The sequence below is a fragment of the Ochotona curzoniae genome, unplaced genomic scaffold (genome assembly GCF_017591425.1).
Source record: "Ochotona curzoniae isolate NIBS_2020 unplaced genomic scaffold, NIBS_Ocur_1.0 contig_2321, whole genome shotgun sequence".
Classification (NCBI taxonomy): domain Eukaryota; kingdom Metazoa; phylum Chordata; class Mammalia; order Lagomorpha; family Ochotonidae; genus Ochotona; species Ochotona curzoniae.
The window spans coordinates 2,749,353-2,776,597 of record NW_024465421.1 but is presented as its reverse complement, the minus strand read 5'-3'; the positions used below and the strand labels follow the sequence as shown (position 1 = coordinate 2,776,597).

Sequence of the window (27,245 nt, the reverse complement as noted above, 5' to 3'; positions counted from 1 at the left end):
CCACTTCGGTGTAATTTATGGTCCCTGCACTTTTCTTGGTTTTGGGCTCACTAGTTGGTTGGTTGGTTGGTTTCTCCCTGTCTTCCATTTCAAGGCACTGAAATAAAGATCAGGATCACATTATGAGTTTTTCCTAGTCCTAAAATAGCAACAGTATTCCCTGGAACTAACTAGCCAAGGTTAGAAACGAGGATCCTCAAAACAGGTGCAGAAAGGTGGGGACTGGAATTCCATTGTGGCAGGTGATGCTTCCTGAGGGGTGGCACATATGGTTGGCAAGCCCAAGTAAGGTAGCATCTCCCTCCATGTTCCTATGAGTCATTGAACATCCAACTGAGTAATATCTGGGAGTGATTTTAGGACACTCCCTGAATTGAAGAATTGTTGAAGAATTTGGAGGACCATTTGGAAGTAGTCCAAGTGCCCCTTCCTTAGCAATCAGGAAGGCAGGACCTGTTCATTCACCATTGGCTCCCAGCTGTCCCAGCAGTAGTTTTCTATGCTGTCATTCTGCTGAAACACAGATTCTCACATCCCCACAGCCACCTGCAGAATCTCCTTTCCCTATTGGGTCAGCTCTCCCAAGAGCTCTTAGCTGAGAGTCTAGAGAGTGATGGCCAGCATGGGCTGAGTGAGCCAGCCTCAGCACCACCTTCCCTGGCCCACTCCTCCCTTCTTCCCAGTGAACACCTCTCTACAACCCTCCCCCATTGACAGGACTTAGAGCGTCCCTGCCCGGCACTGAGCACGGACCAGGCCACTTCTGTCCAACGACTCTCAAGGACCTTTAGTGCTCTCCTCTTAGAGGAGTGGGTGCTTGACAACCTCTAGCTATAGCTAAGAATATCTGCTCTTAGGTGAGGTGTAGATAATGGTGGGAAGAAGGTCCTACCCCTGTATAACCTTGGTAACAGCTGCAGCAAAGTAGCTGCACTCATTGCTGTGTTTCTCAGTTGAGGAAGTGGAGGTGTAGGGAGAAGGACTGTCTACCCTCAGGCAGCTCATATGTAGGCATGGAGGGTGAGCAGAGTTTTAGCCATCAGGTCATCCCCAATACAAAATGTCTGGCACCATTTTAAAGGCACCTTGGTGTACAAGTCACCTTAACAAATTGAGTCATTGCAGTGTAGCCAGGGTTATTCCAGGCAGTATACTGCCTAATCTCATCTTATGCTCATAACCTCCTCTCCCCAGTTCTGTTTTTCACTCAAGGATAGTGAAGGGGCTTAGGAGAACCAGAGGACACCCTGATGGAACCTGGAGTAATGTTTGTGTGCTTCTCCCTTCAGGGTGGCCCTCCTAAGTAGGCCAGGTGAAGAATCAGGTACAGGCATATTTCAGGTTAAAAAAAAAAAGGTAAGGAAATTTCTCATCAAAAGCACTATCCTTTCACTATAGCACCTGATTTCCTAGAACCCATCCTCTTCTGCAGCTTTTTGCTACAATGTATTTTATACTGACCCTCCGTTTAAACTACTATTCATTCTAGCCACAATGTTTCTTTTGAATTCCTGCCCCAGCATCCATGTGTAAATAGTCAGATGGGGCAGGAAGTAGAGGTTTGATCAGGCCCAGGGAAGACAGGTGAGTAGCTGAATTTTCCAAGTGCATGAAGGAGTGGGGATTCCATATCGAATGCATGTCTCCAGGCCCCGAACGATGAACACCCATCAACACGGCAGTGTGTGCTGGAAGGGTGAACCGCATGCAGTTGAACCCTGGGAAGGTCTGGCCAGGTGGGAACAATGGGAGCTTCATTTCCTCAGCCCTTCTACATGAAATCAGGTGACAGATCTGCAATGCATGGGATGACATGGGCAGAGACTGAATTTATTATTATTTTGATTGCATTTCTTTGCAGGGCTGTCAGATTCTGAATATTAATATTTTAATGTAGATTTGGTGGCTAAGTAAGACATATTTTATGGGTTTTCTCCCCCATACCTTTTTCCCCCTTTGTAGTTTATAGTACACCGTGAAGTTTGAAAGTAAAATTCTTGACTTCTACACTTGGAAAATATTTATTCCTCCCTATGTCTCAATAGTCTGCATCATAAACTAACCCAGTTCAGTTTATTTACTTCCCTCTTGTTGCAGCCCTGTGATCAATTGTAGCAACGCGGGCATATAACGGTAGAGGTTTTTGCTTTACAGTAGCGAAAGCGTGAGCTGCTGCTGCTGCCTCCTTCCAGAATCATAAGTTAAAGAAGCTTCCATGTTTAAATCACCCCCTCCGAAGAAGTGGGGGAAACACAGAAGAGTGGTCAGGGCTGCCCGATTTCAATCAGCTGTGCCCTGCTAGAGGAAGTCTTGATGCACCTTTTAAAATGAACTGGCCTGCCGGAAGAAATCCTGGTACCCGGAAAGAGTTTGCACCCCCTGGGCAGATTGTTAGAAGTTAGTAGAGACTAGCAGCAGGTCAACCTTGGCAACCGGAGAGCAGCCTGTTGGTTCACACCCTCCGCACCGGGCCTTTTGCCATGAATAACAGCGGTGGGCACCTGGGTCAAGTGGCTGGCTCCTGGGGCAGGCATGGAGAACAGGAGTTGAGATGCTTCTGGGGGCGCCCACGTGTCACATCAGTCTCTGGGTTTGAGTCCTGGCTCCTGTTCCCCATTCCGATTTCCTGCTCATGTGCTGCCTGGGAGGCAGTTGGTGGTGGCTCAAGTCCTTAGATACCTAGATGGTAGATCTAGATGGAGGACCTGGCCTGGCTTTGGCTGTTGGCAGATGTTGGGGCAGTGAATTGGCTATGGGAGATCTCTGACTCCCCCTCTTCCTCTCTGTATCTTTGTACAAAAAAAGAACAGATACTGGTCCCTCTGGGCTCCTAGGCAGCTGTCTTCTTTATCAGTTAGTTAGCCAGACACTTGGTAGGCTAGCTGGGAAAAATCTCAACCAGGAATTCATTTGCCTACCACACATCCACTGAGCTGGGCTTCTTAGTCCTGTGTGAGGCGCATACGGGCAGATTCCACATGTGAATTTTGTCACAAGACTCAGAAAGCACGGCATGAGGAATCTACTATGATGATAGCCTCGCAAACAGGTCATGGCATGTTCCATGCTGTCTCCAGACACGTGGCTGTTACTTAAACTGCTGCAGCATGAATGCAAATGAGGAAGATTTACACAGGCAAATTTAAAATCAAATTGGGGGCACAGGGGTGTCACAGAGAAAACCGGCAAACCAAATAGGCTTCAGTTTTCATTTCAAAACCATTTTTATAGTCATAGGCCAAGGGATAGACCTTTTCAGAGTGAAAATTACTATTTTAACATGTCAAAATCACATAATTGGGACATCTGCTGTCTTAGGTTTTAAGAAATTGAAATCCTTAAGTACTAGGAGGTTGATCATTCCTCAAAGCCTGGCAAACGCTTGGATTTTCCTTGAGTCACAATTGATTTCATGATTTATCAAACAACTGCCACATTACCCTTATTAAGTGACCCAGGCCCTCCAATACCCAGGCAATCGTGACTATGTAAGATACCCCTCTCTAACAGAGATGATAGCAACCACTCTCGCCACCTGTTGGGCTGTGGTCATGTTTATGGACTTTTAATGTCCACAGGGAGTCCTTTCATTATTACATAGTGACCACTATTGACAACCCAGTAGAAGGGTAGCCATGGACTTGGAGGCTACTCCAGGATGCACTTTTTGTTCAGTTGCCAATCATCAACGGAATGCCATCTTTCATTCTGACAGGCAGCCCCCTCCCCCCCATGTCCTACTTCCTGAGTGTGGACACTGACTGACACTGGCCACCCGGCGGAGCAGAGGGACATGGCTGTCATCTCTAGTTTCAAATAAGCAGACTGAGGCAGAGTGGCTTCAGAGATCTACCTGGTCCCGGACCCTCGCCTTGGCCCAAATCACCCTTAGAAACTTGATTTTTCAGAGCTTGAAGACTCCTGCAATTTGCAAGGAGTCACAGAAATCAGTGAAACCAATTGACAACTTTCCCAAGACCAGTTGGGGACAGGACCTACGTATTGTCACTCCCCTTTAAGGGAACTTTCAGCCGACAGAACTGAGAATAAAAAGGCTCAGAGGAAGCTGTATGGAGACTGACTCAGGAGTCACTGGATCTATGTTCTCTTGGCACGGTGGGGGATCTGAATTCCATCCTATTTATGAGGGAGAGCACAATGAAATCCATGAACTTCTCCGTATAAAATGTTCTACACAAAGCCAGAATTTGTGAGGGATATTTTACCAAAATGTTTAGTCTAAGTCTGATGATTTGTGAATACAAATTTAATCACATCTCACATTTTAAGCTTTAACATTGTGCTATTTTAGAATGACTTAGAACTTCCACTATTTTTTTTAAGGCTAATTTATCTTTAGATATATTTCAAAATTTGGGGAAGACTTCATAGTTGAATTAAACGTTTTCAAAAATTTTTTTTTCTTAAGTTGATTCATCATTAACTTGGCTAAGATCTTTTGTCCTAATGCTGGCTGATGAAGGAAGTAATCTAACACTGGAAAAGACCATTGTGTGTCCACATTCAGGCTCCCTGCTCCTCGCTAGGGTGCACACTTGCTAAGACTTGCTCAGACTGTAGTTCACAGGCCGGAAGTGAGGTCAAGAAGCCATTAGTGTTTCATAGTAACATAGCCATATGTTACACTACCTTGACTTGTCATCTGCACATTTAAATTTCCATGAAGAGAAGTGAAGTTTTTCCAAAAAAGAAAAGGAAGGAGAACAAAGGGAAGGGAGAAAGAAAAAGAAGAAGGAAAAAAGGGGGCTCTTGTTAAGTCTTCAAAGCCAGATCTCTGAGCAGGATCCTTTCACGCAACATGTGGAGTAGCCAGAGTGTTTTTCTTCCTTGTTTTTGCTTTGGCTGCTGCTGTAATTCCTAGCCCCCTCTGACCCTGACATTGGCACTTTCACTCCCTTCTAGAATGGCTTGGAAAGCAGTCAGAATAGACTCATTCTTGTCTCAGAGGAGGAAAAGGGTAAGGAGCAGGACTGGACATACTGCCATGCTCTGCGGATCCTCCCGAGGTCTGACTATGGGCGTTCCCGGGTGTGTCCACCTGGTTGCAGGTCATCAACACTCAGGCAGGTCTGGCAGATGGTCATGGGAGGCCTCATCTCAGCTAAATCACTCATGGCAGTTTAGTGCCAGTTGCCGTGAGTGTTGGCACTGCCGCCGTGGTAACAGGACCCCAGAGGTCTAAGTGGTCAGATGAGGTCAGCTAAGCAGCTGCACCTGCCACTTTGTGCATCCTCCACTCCCCTGTGGGAGACCCAGCAGGAGCTGGAGCAGTGGCCTTCCTGTAATACCGATTTTACTAGAGCAGCAAGGGAGCAGTCCCACTTTGATTGCTCTAAGAGAAACATGTTAATGTGTTTCCTTGAAGTGTTTGTGTTTCCCTTTGCTTCCCTTTGCTATCTCAGTATTGTAGAAACAGCTTCACAATGGGTGTCCCCTAGCTCTTAGACCTCAACCGTTTCTTTGTAACATCGTGAACTCACACCTGCTAAGTGTTGCATCCTCTGACATGTCTGCAGGTGGTAGTAGAGAATCACTATTACCTATCTTTAAAAGAAACAAAAAACTGATTTTTTTTTTTTTACCTTCTTCATAAGGCCACCTGTTAGAGGCGGTAGGTGGTGTGAGGCCTCTTATCTCCAAAATTAATTCTAGGAGAGGGTTCGGGTGGTGGTACATCGTGCAGTAAGCACCCCCACCCATTTCTTTCCCTGGGAGGCTTTTCAAGGTGCCATGAAATTAGACAGTGATGAATATGCAACTTCAAAGAGGTGAGGAATGGATGACATTCCGTGAAACCAGTCTGCGTGTCATTTGTATATGGTGTTCAGCTCTCCCAAACCCCACCTCATGTGACAGTGCCATTGGAAAGGGACCTCGGGGACTAGAAACTTCCATCTCAGCCCTCCTCCTCACTGGCTCTGCCTCTTGCAATCTCTGCTTGCTAACGCTGTCTCCTCTGCTGGGAATATTGGGGCAATTTTTCCTATTCCCCAAGGAGGGACCCAGTCAAATGGCAAGTGTAGATTTCAAGTGCGGGGTGTTTTCAGAGAGTCTCCTGTTGCCTTTGCATGGCCAGATACCTCTTCCGTGGTGGCCATGCTTAGGGGTAAGGGGACCAGGGTGTTAAAGGGGAGCCCATCTGGCAGGGCGGCAGCCAGCTGCCTGTGTTCTGGTCGAGGTTGGGGGAGGGCTTACTGAGGGTCCCTTTGCGGTGGCTTAGGCACTGCAGTGGTGATGGAAGAAGGGCACAGGGTTGCCCAGACAGGAAGCCTACACGGGCCTGGCTCTCATCCCTTGATGGGAGGCGGGGGAACCAATGGACCGCGCTGTGGGTGGGAGGTATGCACGTGTCAGAGGACTCTTGGAGGAACTTGGAGGATCTGCAAGTGGCCAGTTAGAGTACTAAACCCTAGTCAGAAACCCTAACCAGCTACGGGCAGCCTCTGAACTGCTGGGGACAAGGAGTCTGGGTCAAGACCTGCAGTTCTAGTAGTATCGAGATTGGGGGGTCCCCTTCCATTTCCCCTCCCCCATTTTCCACAATGAAATTATTATTTGTATGGAGCACCTCCTGCCTGTGTGGCAGGATTCTGCCATACCTGTGTTTCCCACTGAGCCCTCACTCTTTGCAGTACTACCAGCCCAGTCGCATTTCACCCCCAGGGCTGCGGGTTTAGTGGCCTTTTCCCTGCCAAGGCGCAATCTTGGAAGCGGCAGCTGCGGGAAAGGCGCGAGAGCTCTGCAGTTGTCGTCGCGCCCCGAGGCTGCCCGCCCGCCCGCCCGCGGGGACGCCAGCCTCGGGGCAGTAGGGCCTAGAGCTGCGAGGGGAGCAACAGCTGTGGATGTCGCTCCTGGGGACTGCGCCCCCGCGGGGCCGACCGGGCGCCGGGGCCGAGAGGAGGGGCGGCGAGGGGCGGGGCGCGCGGGGCGGGACGGAGGAGGGGCGGTGGCACCGGCGGCGGCGGCTGGGGCTCTGCGCGCCGAGCAAGTCCCGCTCCGAGGGCTGCGAGCGTCTGCAAGAGGCGCGCTCGGCGCAGTCGGGGAGCCAAGTCCGGAGCCAAGGCGAGGGGGTGGCCCGCGCGCAACCGCCGCCGCCGCCCCCTCCGGCCATACCGTCTAGCCAAGGGAGCCCGCGGCGCCGGCTGCAGCAGCCGATGGAGTTCACTTGAGCTGGGAAGCGGCGGGAGAGGCAGGCACCCGCCAGCGGGAGCGAGGGGCCGGAGCTGATCCAAACCGGAGCGCTCGCCCACCTGCCCGCGAGCTCTGACCAGAAGGTGCCGGCGGCCCCCCGTGCTGCCCACCCGGCGCCCCGGCCGCTGCAGCGCCTCCCGCTCCGCGCGCCGGTGAGATCGGCCCAAAATATAAAGACTCCCGGAGCCGTCTCCATCCAGCGCCTCTGCGACGGCGGTGGGCCAGGGATCCGTCTGCCCACGGCGCTGCTGGAGAGGCGGGACCGGCTGTCGGGGAGCCCGAGGCGGCCGCCGGGGAGCAGCCGCCTTCGCCGCCGCGCGCCCTCCTCCTCCTCCTCCTCCTCCTCCTCCTCCCTCCTCCCTCCCTCCGCACATGGTCTCCTTTGTCCTGTCGCCGCCGCCGCTGCCGCCGCCGCCTCGCTCCTAGCTCCGCACGCCGCGGCGGCGGCTCGGGCCGCACCTCTCCGTCTCGCCCGCCCGCCGGCCCGGGAAGCGCCTGGCGAGCCCCCGCCGCGCCGCCCGGCCCCGCGCGCTGCAGGAGCGACCGGGAGGCTGCGAGCGAGCGCGGGCCGGGCGCCCTCCTGCCGCCTGCCTGGACTCGGCCGCGCTTGGATGTGTGCGCGCGGCGCGCGGCGGCGCTGGCTCCTGGCCGCCGGAAGGCTGCTGCGACTCCGATTCGGATTTGGTTCGCGTGCATCCGCCTCCAGACTTTGGAGAGGAAGGAGCAGAGAAGACTCCTGCAGACAGTGCCGGGTTGGAGTTGGGCGTTTTCTCGCCGTGGGTTCTGGTGGCTTTTCTTTTTTAACCTCCTGGTTTCTGACGATCACCCATCATCGGGAGCCCTGCCAAGGACCCAAACCATGAACTTGGGGCTGACAGGACCGCTTAACCCTTTGCAACCAGGTAATGCAGCCCCCCCCCCGGGGGGGGGGCGCGGCTCACTCGCAGCCCCGGATTGGAAGCGAGATGGCTGGGTCGGGGGTCTTTTGTTGCGGTGGCCAGGCCGGCGGGCAGGGGTGGCAGGGGCGGGCTCCTCGCGTCTGTCGCTCCCGAGGCTCCTTCGGTCCCCCTCCCCCTGCTTCCCCAGCTCCCTTCGGTAACCCGGTCACCGTCTTTGTACTCCCCTCCACCCCCCAAGCTCAGCCGGCCCGATTCGACCCGAGAGCGGGGACCAGAGCGGCACTTGTGTGCCGGGAGGGCCCAGGGGCCAGAGCGGGCGAGCGCAGGGAGGTGGGGGGGCCCTCCGCCGGACCCGGGACCGGGCCGAGCCGAGGCCCTGTGTCCATGCGGCTGGTGTCGGGGATCGGGGCGCGCTTCCCCCCTCCCGCATCCGGGTCAGGGATCCCAGCCGACACTCGGGGCCGAGAGGAACGACAGGAGATCTTGGGCTCGGGATCGAACGCTGGATAAAGAACTCTCACTGAAGTTTCCAGAAGGTTTCTCTTTTCTTGTTTGAAAGTCCCTCGGGCAGCTGTGGGGTTGGAGAAGGCGGCCCAGGGGGTCTGCGCCCGAGGGGACTGGAGGTGGCCCCAAGCGGGATCTGTCTCGAAGTCAGGGTTCCCTTCGCGGGCCTGGCTCCACGCCTTCCCTCCTCCTCTCGGCAGGACTTAACTTTTCTGCAAACGCCAACTACGGCTTGCGGTGGCGTTTGCTGTTGTTTAACGTATTAATATTACCATCATTATTATTAGAAGGAAAAGCCAAAGGAGAAACCTGGTTTTTCCGTGTAGATTCGGTCGCTTCGTGCCCTTAACGCTCCAGTGCCGAGCTAGGGGGCAGGGAACGAAATGGCGAGAGACAGCGTAAAGTGCGAGGCGGGCACAGGCGCCCCGCGTTCTACATCGGACGAGCCAGAGCCCCTCACTCTGGCTGACCTAGTCTTTCCTGATTAAAAAGAGAGGCGGGGGGGGGGGAGGGCGGGAGGCGAAGGGGAATAGCCAGAAAAATAATGTAGGTGATAGTAAAACGCAGACTTAAAAAGGCAACGAAAATGGCAACATCCCCAAGATTAAGACCCAAGGTAGCCAGGTAACTGACACACATGTTTGCAAAATGTAGCTAGGAGGGACGTTCAAGGAGGAAGAAACAAATCAGGCTCTCCGTGCGGTTACCGCTTGAGACTTTATCTGCTAAGGCGCTGCCACTTGCACTGGAGGAGGGCGAACCCCAGCCTGCTATGCAGTGTGGCCAGGACCACTTGGCCAACACCCTGTCGAGGCTGGCTTTCCACGGAGGCCACTTTGGAGCCGCCCTTCGCCCTACTTGCACAAGGCGTCCTGCCCAGCAGCCGGGTGACTTGGATCTGGGAAGCGAAGGGCCGGGAAAGCATTTCTGATTAGAATGCAGAGCTTCCAACTAAGCTTTTCTACAACCTGCTTCCTTCATCACTTGCTGTTGGGCATCGGGAGAACCCCCGGCAGCGGCAGAGGCAGCAGAGGGTTTGGTTAGGTCGTCAGGATCTCTCTGACAGTCCCTTGCTGCGAGGCTCCAATGGAACCGACGAAGGTGGCAGTCCCGAGAAGGGCCGAGGAGGCCTGTCTGCGCCTACAGCCTCGCTGCTGTTCACGCTCAACAAACTTGCCCGCCACGAGCCCTCTTCGTTTCCGTGCGCCCCTTGGCATTGTGCATTGAGTGGGCCGACATGGACATGAATTTCTTTGTGCCAGTCAGACCTATTTTAATAGGTAATTCCAAATACAAGAGCTGGTTTGCATTTGTAACAGGATTTCTCACACACACACTTTTTTTTTTTTTTTTGGCTTTAACAAATTCCAGCTGGACTTTAATGTTTAAACCCTGGATGCACCTGTTGTGCTAGGAGTATAGATTTCTGGGGACAGTGTTCCCTGGAGAGCAGTGGCATGCTCCTATCTAGAAGTTTGTAGCTGAAAAACTCTGTTTCCTAGAAATCACGGTTTGTGTTTTGATAGGGCAGCGCCATTGGTTGCCTTTTTTGCTTTTTTAACTCTGCATTCTTGATCCGTTTGATACAGAACATATTTGTCCCTCCCCGTGCAACCCTTCCTGCACAGTTTGTTTGTCAGGGAAAGCTCACAGAATATATATTTTTTATCCAATTTTGCTCAAGGTATCAGGAAGGCCTTCACAATGTGTGTGTGTGTGTGTGTGTGTGTTTTAAATTCTTGCAAAATAGGATGAAAAGCGAAAGGTATATTTTGAAACGTTGTGTATAAATGTGTATAGCTGAATTCTTTCCTGGCACATGCATCGTTATTTTTTTTTTACCCATCATTGAATCTTTGGAACGCTTGTGTATTATTTTCATCGAGGACTAGAATTCACTCCCCAGATATACATAGGACTGTTCCATCATCAATATAATGTGGAAGGCTAAATGGAATTCTTCTTTGTCCCCTTAGCCAGACCCACAGTCAGAATATACTATCCTTCACCCCACCGCCCGCCACCACGCCTGCATCTCTTTCCCCCATATTTATTCAACATTCTGAGCTTTGTTTTGTCAGAATGCACATGTCCATGTGTAAAGTGTGACAAGGAGAAATCATTTCTCACAAGGGTTGCATGGCAGGGGCAGCAGCCATGCAGGCAAGACGTTGTAACCTGACATGCAGAAGGACCTGCAAATGACATGGCTGGGAATTTTTAATTTGTTCTTTTCCTAAGTTCTAGAAACATCCAGCGCTTCAGAAACATCATTGCAATTTCCTCCACACTGACTTCATGTTTATCCTCCAGAACCTGCGTGTGTAATTTAAATTGGCTTTGGTCTTGCTATTTAAACAGGCTCTGTTTCACCCTCCTGAAGGCAATGGCGTAATTAGCAGACAGGATCTCTAGGAAATGGAAATGGAGGAACGCCGGTGGCAGGCCTGGTTGGTGGTCAGTGTGCGGGGCAGGCAGGTTGGCTGGCGGCTGGGTGAACGTCAAGGTCGTCCCGATTTCTGTAAGGAGCAAGCACCTTAGGGTCATCAAATGAGTCTCGGAAAGACTTCATTCCGGGCACAGTGAGTGACACTCAGTGAGGAAGAGCTTTGCAGGAAAGAATAGGCGTTTCAGATTTGCGAAAGAAAATTGAAAAATAGGCATGTCTGCAAATAACCCTGGAAAAATACCATTTCCAAAATAATGATCTGTCAACGAAATTGCAAGATGATTATGTGAATGAACTGAATTGCCTTGTGTATCATCTCCTAGAAATATGTTTTGCACAGATAATATGTCTAATAAGGACACTTTTTTTTTTTTTTAAGAAATCAAGATTTCTTTCCCCCTTCCCCCCAGCAGGAACTGCACTGCAGGGCTGCCTCAGACAGTCGGCTAGCACCACCTTATGGATGATTTAGGGAAGCTGCTTCTCACCCTGTTAGGTTTTCCCAAAATGTAGTGAATTGATTTAAAAGCATAGCAATGACGACGGTAGTCATGCCTTCTCCCCTTCTTGTTTTCCAGGCTTCGGATGCCAGCTCTGAAAAACTCTTCAACACCGTTCTCGTAAACAAAGGTAAGGCCTTCATCCGTGTGCTTGCCTGCTTTTATATTGCTTTCATTTTCATTGCCTAGGAAGAGTGAGCTCAACACACACACACACACACACACACACAATGTGGTCTCTTTTTCTTCCCTCCTCATCCAGCTGCTATTTCTCATCTGTGTTTGCGTGTGACAGAATCTGTTTGCTCTTCTGATGTGTTTTAAATGTTCGTTGTCAAATAACATGTTGAATTCTTATTTGAACTGCTTTGGTAAGAAATCAGTACGAGGTGTGTGAGTGTTAAGGAACGTGGGAGGCTATGGTACAGAAGAAGAGTTCTCAAAATGCCCCAGCTTGTCACTTGTCAACTCCCAGGAGTGATGTGGACTACGGGCTGTAATAACCAGGGGGATGTATAGTGTACACACACTGTGGTGGCCATAAACCAACCCTTCCTGTGCTTGGGGCTTTTTTGTAAAGTGAATACACGGACAAGAGGGCAGAATTTAAATATGTCCTATCCCATTAATTTCTTCTAAACGGCGATCTAGAGAAAGAAAGGCTAATGATACAGCATCACGTTAAGGAGAAACTTACCTTAAATCATCACCAATAGGTTTCGAGGCAGTTTTCATTTGTAAGCAGTGTTGTTGAAAATAATGAAAGTTAGGCAAGTCTAATAATCACTGGCCCGGAAAGCTGTATAATTTGAAAGGTTTAAATTATGCAAACTATGGGTGTTTTTTTTTTTTTTCACCACAGAACCCGAGTTAAGGGCTGGCTTGGTGATTATTAATAAAGAAGGTGTGTGCTCTCTCTCTCTAATGCTCTTGGTCTGTTTGGCTGCCGGTGTTTGATCTAGTAGTGCTAGATCCGAGTTGGGCCTTCATGAAGTGGAGCTTGGAGACTGCGTGTGCCAGCGTGTTCGCTGGCTGGTTTGGAGGACAGCTGCCAAGTGCAGTTATGTGGACCCCCCCCCCCCGCCCACCGCCATTATTTTGGAGTTTGAACCAACTGCAGTGTTACATAGTTCGTTATGTTGAGCGTCCTCTGGAGGGGTATGTGTATGTGTGATTGCTGTACCATGATTGTCATATTGAATTTTATCTGTTTATTGCATAATGGAGTATTCCGATTTTATATTGCATCATATCTTTTGATGGACTGAAAGTTTGTGTGAATTTGTTATCCATAATGCTGAAAGCCCAATAAAAGATACGTGCGGCTCCTAGCCTGTAGCACTTGGGCCTGTGGAAGACGCAGGGTTGTGGAACTGCTGGTTTAGGTGATGGAGGAGAACTGGTCGTGGCCTCTCCCTGTGCGACAGAACATCGCAGAGGAAGGACAGGTCACCGGAAGCAGGGCCTCTGAGCTTCAGTGATGACCTAGTCCTCCCCCAGCCCCCGCTCCCTGCCAAAACACACATACACACCCAGGACCTCCCCTGCAGGTGACTTGTAGCCTTCTTCCGCTAACCTGTCAGATGCCCTGTTTCTGGTGTCGCTCCAGCCTTGGGGGTTTGGGTAGCCAAGGCCACTGCTGTCCTGAAGGACCCTGGAGAGTGAGGGGGTTGTGTTAAGTGGCTCCCCTGCTCCCAGTGGCTCCCTCCCCTGGGGTCTCCCGTTTGCAGCGCAGTGTTTCCCACATTCTTACTTGTGTTTACTTACAGGGTGTGATCTGTGGCATCTATTTGATTGTGAATAGTCATCCCCCTGACAGGGTGCCTTTCTTCTGAGCCGCTTTTCTAGGGGGTGATTTAGTTGCCTTGAGAGGATTAAGGTTTCTTTGTGTACACTAAAATCAACATAGGCTTTTTCTAAGCCTTGCTTGGGAAACCATACACAAATAAGCATTTTAGTTGATGGCAGATTATTCCTTTGCCCCTTATTTCCATCAAAATGGCCTTTCTTTTCTCCTCCGGAGTCTCCCCTTAATGCCTTATGCTAATTCCTGTTGGGAACATGAATGACAAGAGGCTGAATCAGTGCAAATCCAGGTACTGCCAAAGGAGACTGACTGCTAGCCGGCATCCCCATCCTTCCCTGGAGAGAAAGATTTAAGGGTGCAGGAGCTAGGAGGGAGGGGACGACGCATCAGGGCAGTTTTGTTAAGGGGATTAGTATTCAAACTGCTAAATATCAGGAAAACAACTTCGAAAGAGAAAGAGATTCATTGTGTAGCTACAGTGTCAGTAATTGCTTTGAGACAGGTGCAGAGAGGGTCTGGTGACAGAGCTCCTGTTTTGGGGTTTGTTTTTGCTCCGGATAGTGGCATTTTTTTTTTTTCCTGGATGAGTGGTTGACAAGGCCTGCAAAGAACTGTCCGTCACCTTGCGCATCCAGTTCGAGTCCTGCAAAGCCTGAAAGTCAGATCGTCTGTCTTTGTCTGGTATCTTTAGCCATGAGCCATAGAAAGCATTGTAAAAAAAGGCCGCATTTGCAGCAGGTAACAAACACGACTGGGAAAAATCTTCAAAGCCTCAGTGGAGTGAACATTCTAACAAGGATGCAGGGGGGCTGACCCCCAGATCCTCCCAGGGACCCGTCCCCTCTCCCCCTGAGGAGTCTGGCAGCGCTCTGGCCACGGAGGAGCGTGGCTCTAAGCCGCTGGCAAGATTATGCTGCTGAGCCTGGTGATGGGCAGATCTGGTCCATAAAATTTCACTGTGGGAGGGCAGTGCTAATCTCACAAGCTGCTTGGGGGTGGGAGGGAGGTGTGGGGCGGGGGGGCAGCTTTGATGCTGGGTTGTGCACAGTGGAGATGAGGTCCCTGGGCAGGCTGAAGCCACAGGGGCCGTGGCTCCAGTCCCATCAGCCCACTCATGAGCTTGAACAAGTCATTTAGCCTCTTTAGGTCAGAATTTTCAATCATCACACATTCTAGTCCTGGGCCAACAACTCTAGTGGGAATCAGCCAATTAATTGGAAAGGGGCAGGGGTTGAGGCAGAGTGGATGCAATCACTACGTTTTGTATCACTTCTGCCCATTGATTTTATTTCAACTTCCCCTGAGTCAGTCAGATTTAATAGAGAACTGGTAAGATTTTTTTTTTTTTTTTTAATGTTTAGGTGTTCCAAATGGTTGCTTTCTTCGGGTGCCTTTTATGTCCCGTCTTAAAACCAGTTCATCAAATACTATCTGCTTGCATATGCAGTTGACATGCCCAGTGAGAGCTGAGCATGTCGGGAGAGGTGTGGAGTTGAGCTTCCAGATCACATGGTTTACTGTCACTGACATTAAAAAAAAATAGTTTAATCAAGGTCATGGTTGCCTTGTTTAATCTTTATGTGTTTAAAATGTTTACGGGGTGTTCATGTGAATTTTATGAATCCTTCTGTCTTTGTGACTCAACCATCTGCCAAAGGAAAAATTAATTTTTCCAGTGTGAGAGAGAGAGAGACACCAAGTTATGGTCCCTGTTTAGTTGGTCGGGCTGTTACGGTTAGAGCAGCAGCAAGCAGTGTGTCCCCCAGATCCAAAAATGTTTGTGCTGAAGATGAACTTGGCAGTCAGTTCCAGAGGGTTAGCATTTGTCTTCATGACCTATTCCTCGATCCTCCTCTTGGTGGCTTTGCCACTTTGATGTAATGAGTGCTACTTGGCAGCACACAGTCATGCTGCCAAGATAATTCATCTCTCCTAGAACTCTGAGCTAGCTCCAGAGAGGCAGAAGGGCAGCCCTGTCTGGGAGGCAGAGAGCTGAGCTGAGGGCTTCACGGAGCCTTCTGTGGACAGCCTGGTCCAGCTATGGGAAGAAGAACAAAGCCCTCCATCCCTGCCCCTCCTGCCTTCCAGAGTCACCTGCAACTCATGAGAACTGCTGGGAGAGAAGAGAGGCCAGCCGAGGTCTTTAGCCCCTTTAGCTTCTCTCCCCTTCCCCGGGGGCTGGATCTCAGACTGCTGGGCCCACCAGCACAGCCAGCCCCTCCAGGAGCTGGCAAAGGGGGTGCCCTCCGGCTCTGAGCCTTGCATGTCTACTGGAATATGAGCACAGTAGAAACAGCTGCTACCATGGAGGCAGGGCATGCCTCGCCTCGCCAGCCGTGGGGGACTCCCATTCACCTTGAGGAGCCCCCCCCCCCCAGGGCACCTTGGGCTCTATGTAGCCAGCACTGCATTTCCTCTGCCAGGGGAGTGCCCCGGCCTCTTCTTGGGGTTGCTTTGGTTTTGGAGGCAGGTGGGGGGAGAGGGGCTTCCGCTGAGATGTAGATGAAGTTGGGGCAGTTAGGTTTGGTGGAGCTTTTATGAACTTTAGGCAGCTGGGTTTGGTCAAAGTTACAGAAGAAGGATTTGGTTGAAAAAAAAAAAAACATGGTGTGACTGGAGGAGGCAGGGAGACCAGCATGTTACCCAAAGGTGTTGCTGACTTAATGCTGAGCTCCCTGCAAAACCTATGCTACAACCTTAGGCTCTCCTTAGGCTTGCAGGCAACATTTGCTAAGAGTTCTATTAGAACCAAGGCCATCACTGCTTTTTGACAAAGGTATTGTTGCTAAGATAACTGTACAGGGAAATAAAGCAGTTGATTCTTAGATGGCTTTCTTTAAGAAAAAAGAAAGTATGGGCGGGGGGGCATGGGGGGTGGGATCTCTGTGCTGTGGGACAGCTGGTTAAGCCGCTACTCTCAGTGCTGATGTCCCTTCTGGGCTCTGGTTGGCATCCTGGCTGCTCTGCCTCAAACCCAGCTCACTGTCCGTAGTGTCTCTGGGAAAGCAGAGAAAGATGGACGATGAAGCTCTCCCTTTGCTATCTCTAACTCTACATTTCAAATAAATTTTAAAAATGAAAATAGGGCCTGGTGGTGTGGCCTAGCAGTTAAAGTCCTCGCCTTGAAAGTGCCAGGATCCCATATGGGCGCCGGTTCTGATCCCGGCAGCTCCACTTCCCATCCAGCCTCCTGCTTGTAGCCTGGGAAAGCAGTCGAGGACAGCCCAAAGCCTTGGGACTCTGCAGCCGTGTGGGAGACCCAGAAGAAGTTCCTGCCTCCTGGTTTCGGATCGGCATAGCATCGGCCGTTGTGCTCACTTGGGGAGTGCATCATCGGTCGGAAGATCTTCCTGTCTGTCTCTCCTCCTCTCTGTATATCTGACTTTCCAATAAATAAATAAATCTTTTGGGAAAAAAACTCTACAAAGGTATATTAATGAATCTTAAAGAAAGAAAATATTTTTAAAAGAGAGAGAAAAAGTTGGGGCAGGCGCCATAGCACTGTGAGTAAAGCCGTCTCCTGCAATTCAGCATGCTTCCTATATGGGCACCAGTTCGAGTCCCAGCTGCTGCACTTACACTCCAGCTCCCTGCTAATGTCCCCAAGGGAAGCATGGGCCGGGAAAAGCAGCAGAGGATGGCCCAAGTGTTTGGGTTGCTGCCACCCAGCTGAAGTCCTTGACCCAGCCCTGGCTGTTGCAGCCACTGGGAGAGTGAGCCAGCTGGTAGAAAATTCTGTCCCTCTGTAACTCTGACTTCCAAATACATAACAATTTTTCAAGTTCTAAAATTTACAGCTCCTTTGAACTTATGGAGACCATCTCACAATCCCATGTAATGCAGTTCCCACTGTGTGCGACATCCAACGGAGCCAGTTCTAGCTTCTGAGTCCTGCCCTAAGCCCCCAGATGAGGTGAGGAACACGGGACTGTCTCTCTCCTTCTTGATTTGTCTTTCTGTGATTACTGGGTATATTTCACAGCCTTTGCCGGTGCTTTAGGAAATTGAGATGTCTTCTGCACGCAGAATTAACTAGTCCTGAAAGGGTAATTGGTGCTTGATATGAGACAAAAGGAGTTACAAGGAGTTCCATGCCTCCTCTCACCCACAGGGCAGATAGCAAGCAATCAGCTCCTTTTGTCATGGAAATTGACCTTCCTATAGAGGCTGACTCTGACATACAGAATTTGTTGTATGGAATTATTCCTCGAGGATCGTTAGACACAGATGCCTTGTAGTGTTGCTGTGAATGTGCCAACAAGGGTCTAAAGGTACTCCAGGCTGTGAGAAAGCTTCTCACATGCTGCTACCCGGATTTTTTTTTTTTCTTTTTGTTTTGGTGACACCTGTGGATGCCTCAAGGTGGGGACATTCCCCGGTGTTTGTTAGGATGGTGTCTTGGGGAGGAGTTCTGGACTGGGGTGGTCACTTCAGCAGATAGAAGGCAGCTGATCAGGCCCGTGGGTCCTACTGGACGCCCTGGGACCACTTGGGAGTAGATTACAAGTGTAACAGATTCCTTTCTGTTAGTCAGATGTTCAAACACCACTCTGTTTGCTTTAGAGCCCACTTGAAAGCCCTCTGCTTACTCTCTGGGCGATTACAGCTGTCCTCTGAAAGAACTATCTCTGTACTTGGCAATCCTGGACCCAGACGCTGCAGTGTGCATCAGCCTCGTCTGTCTGTCTCATCATACGTAGTTGTTTTGGGAGCCAACTGGCTAGTATTTGGTTGTCCCAGAAACCAGTTCAGCATAGAGAGTTGGAATTTAAGCAGTTCAAAGCAGTGAGTCCGTCCTGGAGAGTCGGCCAGGAGAACAGTTAAATGGCAGACTGCCTCCTCCCTGGTAACTCTTTCCAGTGCACCGGGTCGCCCCAGATGTGCAGCTTCCAGTGCAGAGGAAGCCCGTGGCCATCCCATGGCCTCTGGATTATTTCGAGTTTCTGACAACTGCCGAAAAACGTTGTTTTCTCTGAAAATGTATGTTTATTTAACTAGGTTTCTTTTTGCTTCACAATCTGGATTCCATTCAGTCAGTTACCACTCCAATTAACTAACAATTATTTAACATTAACAGTAATTACAGACGCCAGTTAAGCGCCTACAGATGTCAACTGTTAGCTTTGTACCTAATCACTCAATGAAATGGAGAAAGTTCAACAAACATCAATTAGCCAAGCAATTAGTATGAGTTAGGAAAGAGCATGTTATCATGTGTGAGCTGATTCAATTTATTTTATTTTGGCAGTAAAACACACACAGGCAAGCGGCAGTAAGTTGCACAGATAAGATAAAACTCTATTGTTTCCCAGCTTATATAAGAATTCTTTCCTGTGCATAAGTCAAATACACTCTTGCCTGGAATTTATTTAACAAACAAAATTTGTCTCAATTACTCAGAAAGCCCAGCAATGTTCCCATCTCCGGAAGCAACTGGAGTGAATTCTATGAGGCCAGTGAATACACTGTACAAGGAAGTGCCAGCAAACTTCAGCGCCAAGCATGATTGATTCCCACCCGAGTAATCCGCTCTGTGCATTTCGGATTTTCGCCAGTTTATTTCCGAACCTATGGTGGAGCGAGCACAACTGTGATTTTATTAATTTCATGGTGCCTGAACCCTGGCTTGGCTGTCTTTTATGTCGCCCGGAGCGAACATCAAAGCGTTTTTTACCTACTTGCCCAGCCTGTGATTTTCAACAAGCAGAAGCAGCGTTTTAAGACCTGCTTTGTGGGTTAGCCAGGGAGGTTTCTGGGCCGGGAATCTGACACAGGTTTGGGTACCATGGCCCTTTCCCACCTCAGAGACCATGACATCTGTCTGTTGGCTCAGCTGGGGTACCCACTGGGAGTGCAGTGTAAGGCCTCATGAGATGAAGTCACCCACAATTTGGTCCTAGAGATTCATTGGACGTCCAAGGAGGAGGGGAAGCTGGCTGTAACAGGCAGTGCCTCTGGTTCACCTCCAAGAGATGATTTCTCACCCACCCCTGAAGTTTATGGGTAAGAGTGGAGGAAGCTAATTGCTCTGGGATGTCTTGCTAGGTCTCTGTGCATCTCGCATGCAGAATTTTCCTTGTGAACACACCCTGTCGGCATGAACTGAATCTCTGAAAGAGGAGATGAAGCCAGTGGTATAGCTAAAGTGGGAGCACCACGGACCGTGGACTTTTCTTTTGAAAACCATTGAGCAGCTTACAGCTGTGCACCTGTGAGGCTGGTCCTGGCAAGATGCTGTGACTCGTGCATGTCAGTGAACAGGGTCTCAGTTCATCCGCTTTTGCTCATGTCGCTGCAGTAACAGAATAACTCAGAAGCTTAGGATAACAGAGTTCTCCTGCTCGGAGCCAGCTGGGCATCAGCTGTAGGTCTCCCCTTTATTCTGGCACCCCCAACTAAAGGAACAGCTGCAATAGTTGTTATCCTGAGAGATGGCGAGGAGCACAGACAGATCCCCAGAATGCATCTCCAAGCTGCAGCTGGGATGTGCTGTGTGGGATCTCCAAACATCTCATTGGCTAGAGTCAGTCACATGACCAAGGCTGCTGTCATTGCAGCGTAAGGCAAACTCCTCCCTCAGGGAAAAAGAAAGATCTACAGGAATGGACTTGGGCATTGGCCTCCTGGCCTCCGCCTGGCCCTGTCCCAGGTGGGTTGGCATTCAGAGAGTGAACCAGTAGATGGAATCTCTGTTTCTCTTCTTTCTGTTACTCAGCCTTTCAAATAAATACATCTTTAAAAGCAGGATCCACACGAATGTTGCCGTCTGCCTCTGTCTGTTGTGTTTAGCCCTCACTGTATGAATGCAAAGTGGAGGGGTAGTTTGTGCAGGCTTGCGGATGAAATGAGTAGGCTGCTCTGTGACTAGCTTGTTTTTTCCTACTTTAGATGAGTTAGGTCAACAAGAAGCCAGTGGCTTACCATTTTATTTACCTGGTGTAGCTTATTTAGCTGTTCCGAAATGCAAAGATGATTTCCAGGATCTGCAAAGAGTAAATTGTTGGGGCAGTAGATGCTTCGGCTTGCCTAATGAATGCAGGGATACTGGTCACCACAGAGGAATCCAAACGCTACTGCAAAGTGGAATGCATCGTACTGGGTACTTAGGATGTGGCCTGCAGGGCCAGCATCATGATATAGCTGCTGCCTGCCTACATTGTCAGCATCCAGGATGGGTGCTACTTCCTGTCCTGGCTGTTCCACTTCTGATCCAGCCTCCCTGTGAATAGCCTGGGAGGATAGCAAAAGATGGAGCAAGTGTTTGGGCACCTTCCACCCATTAGGGGAACCCATGTGAAATTCCTGATTTTGACCTGGCTCAGCTCTGGCTTGCTGCAGTCACTTCAGGGGTTGGGGTGGGGAGCTTTCTCTGACACTCCTCCTCTCCTCTCCCTCGGTAACTCTGACTTACAAATAAATAGATACACCTTAAAAAGAAAGAAAGAGGGCCCAGTGTGGTAGCCTAGTGGCTAAAGTCCTTGTCTTACATGCACTGGGATCCCATATGGGTACCGGTTCTAATCCAGCAGCCCCATTTCGCATCCACCTCCCTGCAACAAACCGGCACCCATATGGAATCCCAAGGCGAGGACTACGGCTACTAGGTTAAACGTAGGATGTTTTAACACCAGTTTTGTCTACTGTACAATGGGAGTTGTCAAACTCCTCTCACAGGTAGTTGGTGTGAGGATTAAATGAGATGTGAATGAAGCCCTCCGAGTTCTCATGCCATACGGTATTCAATTTACATCATACTAAATACATACACTGTATCATGTAATGTCTGAGGCATCTTTTTTTTCCCCTATCTTACTTGTTTTTGGAAAGGCAGAATCACTCCCCAAATGCCTACAATAGCCAGAGCTAGGCAAGGTGGAAGCCATAAGCTTGAAGTTCCATCTGGTCTACTCACATGGGCACCAGGGTTACTCATTGGCCACCTTCCCTGGAGCTTTAGCAGGAAGCTGGGTGGCAAGCAGAGTAGCCAGGACTCCAGCTGGCATGGCAGTGTGGGTTCTGGACATCCCAAGAGATAGCTTAATCCTCTCTACCACGGTGCTCACTTCTGCATCTCTTCAGCTTGGAAAAGAATTTAGAAATGACAACTTTACCTTCTAGATATGGACAGTGAAGTTAAATACAAGGGATCTTCAAAAGCCTCAAGGAAATTGTCTGTTATGAAACAGCTGCATGCATGTCAAGGTGATGTTACACCAAAATAAAGTGCCTTTATAGGAAAACTAGTGTGTATTAAAGACTTGGTTTGGGGGGGAAAAATGCTTTACATGTAATTCATTCAATGTTCAAATGAGGAAAAGGAAAGATTAAATAACTTGTGCTAGATCACCCAGCTGGTAATTGGTGCAGCTAAATCCAGCTAACTCCAAGCTGGTGACATATGAGCTGGGTTGGGCTGTGGCCAAGAGCAAAATAGAAAAGGCGCCTGCTTTCGCTGGGGCACAAATGGAAAGGGATAGTGGTGAGGGCCGCTGGCCAGATGAGGGCATGGCTAGTTCTTTTGTCCTGCAGCGCCCCAGGGTGCTATATATTCCCTGGCTCTTGGTAGAGACCCTGTCTTGTTGATGAAGGACCATGTAGAGACTTTGTGTCATCCCAGGATGCCTGAGAGTATCTGAACAGGTGCGACCAAAATGCTCGCTTGTCTCTATTTCCTCGACTTCTAACAAGACGTGTCTCCCCTCGATGCCCCTTCTCCATTCATTTCTGAGTCTCTGAGCGAACAGATTTTGAGCCAGATTCCAGCAACAGTGACTCGGGCTTTCCTAATAGGGACATTACGCTAGTGACCGACAACAGGAGCTAGAAGCCCCCTCTGTGCCTGGGGGAGGGGAGTGGCCTTCTGTGGCTGCTGTGACCCTCCTAAAGCTTGTCTTCCAGAGGAGGAGGTTGAGAGCGCATCACCGTGTTTCTAAGAGTCCTTTTGAAGAGGGAATGAACTGTCTCAAGTGTGCCCGTTAATAGACCGATGTGGGAGGCGGTTATATTTGGATGCCTCTAAAAGCCACTTGGAAAACATTTTCCTCTTCTTATCTCTCACCTTTCACATCTCTCAGCAGAGTAACACCAAAACCTAATTTTAGCCAAGATTACATCATTTTCTCATTATCTGTAGCCTGGGAAGGTTTTTCCATAGTAAAGCTTCTTTGCCTCCCAACTCCCGGAATCCCATTGCCTCCAGGAGTCCCCTAAGCTGCTGTGTGGGCTTCTTTATCCATAAACTTGGCTCTGACAAGGAATTTTCTCCTGAAATCGAATTTCTCAGCTGTTAAGTAAATGGCAGCCATGGTTATCCCATTCATTCCTTTCATGTGGTTTTACGCAAAAAATGCATTGTAGTAGCTTCTTCTTCCATTCAGTGAGTGGATGGACAGCAAGATAACAAAGTGAGCAAAATACTCAGGGGAGTGGAGGAATTTCAGGGTTTTGTGTTTGTGTTTTCTAGCTGCTAGTTGTGGATACTGATCTGCAACAGCCGGGCTGGACCAAGCAAAAGCCAGGAGCCTACAATCCCATCCAACTGCCCACCTGAGTAGCAGGGACCCACACACTTGAGCTGTATCTTTTACTGCCTCCCTGGGTGGTACACATTGGCAGGAAGATGGATTCAGAGTCAGAGCCGGGAATAATATAAAATATAAATAAAAATCTTAGTAATAAATACAAATGGGTTTTTGAAATATTGTAATAGGAAAGATTTTTTTTTTTTTTTGCTTTTTTTTGGTCTTTTTCTTGGCATAGCCTTATAAGGAGAAAAGGAAGATGAGGTGAGCCCCCAAAGGGTGAACAGAGGTGGAGTTGACCAGCACGCAGAGGCTGTGGATGCGGTCCCACTCAGAGAGCTGCAGCTTGCCACTGTACGCCCCACCAGGCTAGGACCTACCCCTCCACCCCTCTGTGTGCACTTTGGAGGAACATTCTAAAGATCTCTGCGTTGTGTATCTACACCACCTCTTTTTTCTCAAGTCTCTTCCAGTCGTATTGTGCAACTGAAATTCTCTCCTGCTTGGCTCACCACAGGGAGGGGATGGGATAGAAGACCCAGGCCCAAGTCTCAGCAAGGGTCGGAGAGTTTATTGGGGTCTAAAGACACTGTTAGCTGGGTTAAGTTGCTGCTTGGGAGGCCCATATCACATATCAGGAGCCCCTGGAATCTAGTTCCACCTCCATTTCCAACCAACCTGTCTGCCAGTGTGCACCCTGGGAGGCAACAGATGATGGTTTAAATTCTTGGCTCCCTCGCAGAGTTCCTGGCTCCTGCCTTCCTCTCAGCCCTGCCCAGCCTCAGCTATTTCACCCATTTGGAGTAGGTAGAGAAGATAAATCAACAGAGGGGGGGTAGGTTTCTCTCTGTCACGCTGCCTTTTAAATCAATACACAGACATTTTCAAGAGAGTGATTTTGGCCATGTCAGAGGCTGAAGCTTCTACCGAGGGCACACACGTTCTCCTGCCGGGGGGGAAGGAGTGGTTGGTGCCTTGTACCAAAGAGCATGACTTCAAGTCCTGAACTTGTAGAAACTAGTGAGCAAGATTTAGCCTCTGGCTTCTGCAAGGAGAGATTGCATCTGTGTAAGGAGGCTCTCAGAGGGAAGGGGGGTTGAACCCTAGGCGTGAGGGAGGAGAGTGAGCTGCCACGATGTGACTGAGTACCCTCCATTAGGTATTAACCCCCCAGAGTCAGAATAACAAAGAGAGCCCTGCTTCTTTGCTTGTCCACAGCGTGGGTGGCGCTGGAAGACTCGTTTGATCTTCTCAGCCAGTGTTTATAAAACCCCAGGGTTTATAAAAAGGACTGCGGTGCCAATTCCTTTGTACTTGACTTCATCAGGAGGGTGGCTTACTAGATAGGGATTGCAACAGGTTATCTGGAGGGTGAGGGCAGGACTGGCTACCCAAAGGGCAGCTGCCAGGTGGCTTCCTTTACCATGAGATGACTCCTTACACCACAGGGCTTAAAAGGAGGCCGCCAGGGATCCTTCCAAATAAAGGGAGGGATGTAGAAACGTTGCTTGAAATATCTTGACATCCTGCAGGAAGTGACACAACCCAAAGTCTTGAGCGGATTTGAGGAGAAGAGCTGGGTTCATCTTGTGGCTCCCCAGCCCGTGCACATGTGCTGTTCTGCCAAGGAGACCTACGGTTCTCCTTTTTTCCCTTGCCGGGACTGAGCACAGTGAAAAGGAAGACGGTCACAGAGGACAAAGCGAGGACTTGAGGAAGCCAAGTTCCTGGATCGGGAGCAGGGGTTGTGGGTATGGACTTTGACAGGATGGCAGATTAAAAAGCTCAATGCCACGGTTGCCATCTTTTACATTTGCTGAGAAGGGCCGCGTTGGCTGGTATAAGACTTGGCCATCGAATCCATGTGATTGCTGCTCCCCTGGGAAGAAGGGGGCTTCTTCTGACTTAGGCGGGCACCATGGGGATAAAGGCTCAGCAGTTCTGCTCCGGCCTAGGTGCTGGTGAGCTGATACGGGACTCAGGATCCTGTTCCCTCCCGTTGGAACAGGGCCTCACCCTTCTGGAGCACACTCTTGGGTGCTGCCAATGCAGGTGTGAGCATTCTTCTTGCTTGAGACCCTCCAGGTTGAGGCTGGAGCATTCTCATTCTTAACCCCTCCTCCTTCTGTATTAGCTCCAGGACAAACTTGAAAACTGCCTACGCTAAGGTTTTTTTTTTTTTTTTTTTTGGCTCTTGAAAAGTTAAGGCCGAGTTTCTGAGCCTTCTCAGCATCCTGTCAGGTATCTTATCTTATTCAAATATCCTAATTGCTAACTCAGGCTCCTAGCTGCACATCATCCTAGCACCTAACTGACAAAATAGACTTTCACCTGAGGGCCTCATTATGCTTTCTGCCTGTGCATCAGGCCAAAAATACCTCCACAATACCTGCTCGACATCCTGGGCTTCCAAGTGACAAACAAATAATTGGGTGAAACAAACCCCGGGTGCCGAGCAGCTGCCATCGGTGTCGGAGCACAGAAGAGTCCCCGGCAATAACAGTCCCAGCGCTGCCTGGTTCATGTCAGAGCACATCTTTGAACAGTGGGTTGTGCTGCCACCAGAGAGTGACAGCTTTGGAAATGGCATGCTAGTTACCACGGCAAGTGAGGTCTCTCATGTGGAACGTGACAAGTGCCTGTCATTTCCATACAGGTGAACAACTGACACCCTCCAGTGAGGTGGGCCGGAGGCAGGCAGGCGGGCAGGCAGCAGGTGGGACCGCCCTGTGCAGAGGGATCCACAGGCCTGGGGATCCACAGGCATTGGTTGCAAAAGTTGATCTTCAAGTGTACACATGTGTGTTCCTGCCCAGCCCCTTCCTCTACCTTTAGAATCCAGCTGTGAATGAGCTGTGGATAAACTGTGTCATCTCTGCTTCAAGACAGCCCAATGTGCTGAAGAGGTATTGCCATTCAGTCTTGCTCCTTCCCGAGTTAATGGGTCACACATTGGATTCCCAAGCCCAAGCCCTAGGTGTACAGAATTTGGAAAAGGCAACGTTGCAGCCAATGAGGAGTGGGTTAGGTGGCGTTCATTGACAGAATGTGTCTAGCTCAGTGGTCCCTGGATCAACCCTGTTAACGCCCCCTGAATCATTGTTTAGAGGAGTGAAAATTGTTGCCTCCCCTGGCAGACCTAAGCTTGGAAAATCGAGGGTTGCGGCTCTGTGTTCTGTTTTCACAAGCCTTCAGGCAGTTTTAATGCAAGCCATCACGGGCCTGGATACAAGGAAGAACGTTCTGGCAATGGGGTTCTGGTGAATGCCCAGACGCTCAGCATCACTCCGTGAAATCCGTTCTCTCCTGAACAGGGCATTGTTCTGCTGGCTGTTTTTCTAAAATATCAGATGCGCCTGATCTGTTGAAAGTGACACCGTGCACCTACTATCGGACACAGCCGTCCCCTGAGGCATGACCCGTAATCCTTAGGAACAGGCCTGCTCCTGTGTAAGGTGGCAGGCAGGTGCTGGGCCTGTGGCTAGGGCTACAGTCATCTGTAAGGCTTTTGGAACTGACCTTGGGCCCCGGGTTATGTTGTAACCAGTTGAGCTAACTTGCTCAACTACTTCTCAAGGACAGACTGTTCCATCTAGTTCCTGGTTGGCAGATGTGGCATCCCTGGTGCCCGTCTGCCACCTGTAAGAAGGGTTATCACAACACAAAACACACATGTTCTGGGCAAGTACGCCCTGATCACCGGCAGCTGTTTGATCAACAGAGCACTGTGTATAGTCTTTACTGAACTACCCCATCCAGGATTGTAGGGTCTTTGGCAGTAAATGGTCTTCAGTGTGTTTATTTCCAAGTTGTAAGGCTATAAAATGACATCTATTGAGTTGAGTTTTCCCCAGGAAGAGTTAATGCCCTCCGAAGTTGCAGCCAGTTACGTAAATCATACGGTTGTTTGCAGACATCCTCCCAAAGGGGACATCTTCTAAGACTAGCTGTGTGGAGCAGTGGTTCTCCAACTGAAGCCTGTGACAGAAACACCAAGGAGACTGGGAGAAGACAAGGGTTTCTGGGTCCCGTCATCAGATACTTCCAGTTTAAGGGGTCTGGAACAGGGCTCAGGAACCCGTGTTTCTAACAAAACAGCCTGGAGGTGCTGGCGTTTCCGGTCCCCTGAGAGCAAGCTGAGGTGCACACGTGTGGTTAGCGCTCCAGAGTTAAATATCTTTTCCAGGAAATGACTGTCTGATTCTAGCCTCCTCTCAAAGCAGAATGTATCTTCACGTATGAAGGGAAATTTACACTGGGAAGTAAGTTTAATTTTATCACAAACATGCAGAAGGTTTTTATTATTATTATTATTATTATAAGATTTGTTTATTTGAAAGGTAGAACTATCGA

General features: G+C 49.7%; 1 protein-coding gene across 3 annotated transcripts in view; it reads left to right on the top strand.

Moving 5' to 3' along the window:
- Window positions 1–27,245, top strand: part of AUTS2 (activator of transcription and developmental regulator AUTS2) — a 1,065,184-nt gene that overhangs the window by 968,610 nt on the left and 69,329 nt on the right. For all 3 annotated transcript variants that reach the window (XM_040972777.1, XM_040972778.1, XM_040972775.1), the window contains exon 6: window positions 11,643–11,694. In XM_040972777.1, coding sequence (XP_040828711.1) covers window positions 11,643–11,694 — 52 coding nt within the window. The remainder of the gene's footprint in view (window positions 1–11,642; window positions 11,695–27,245) is intronic.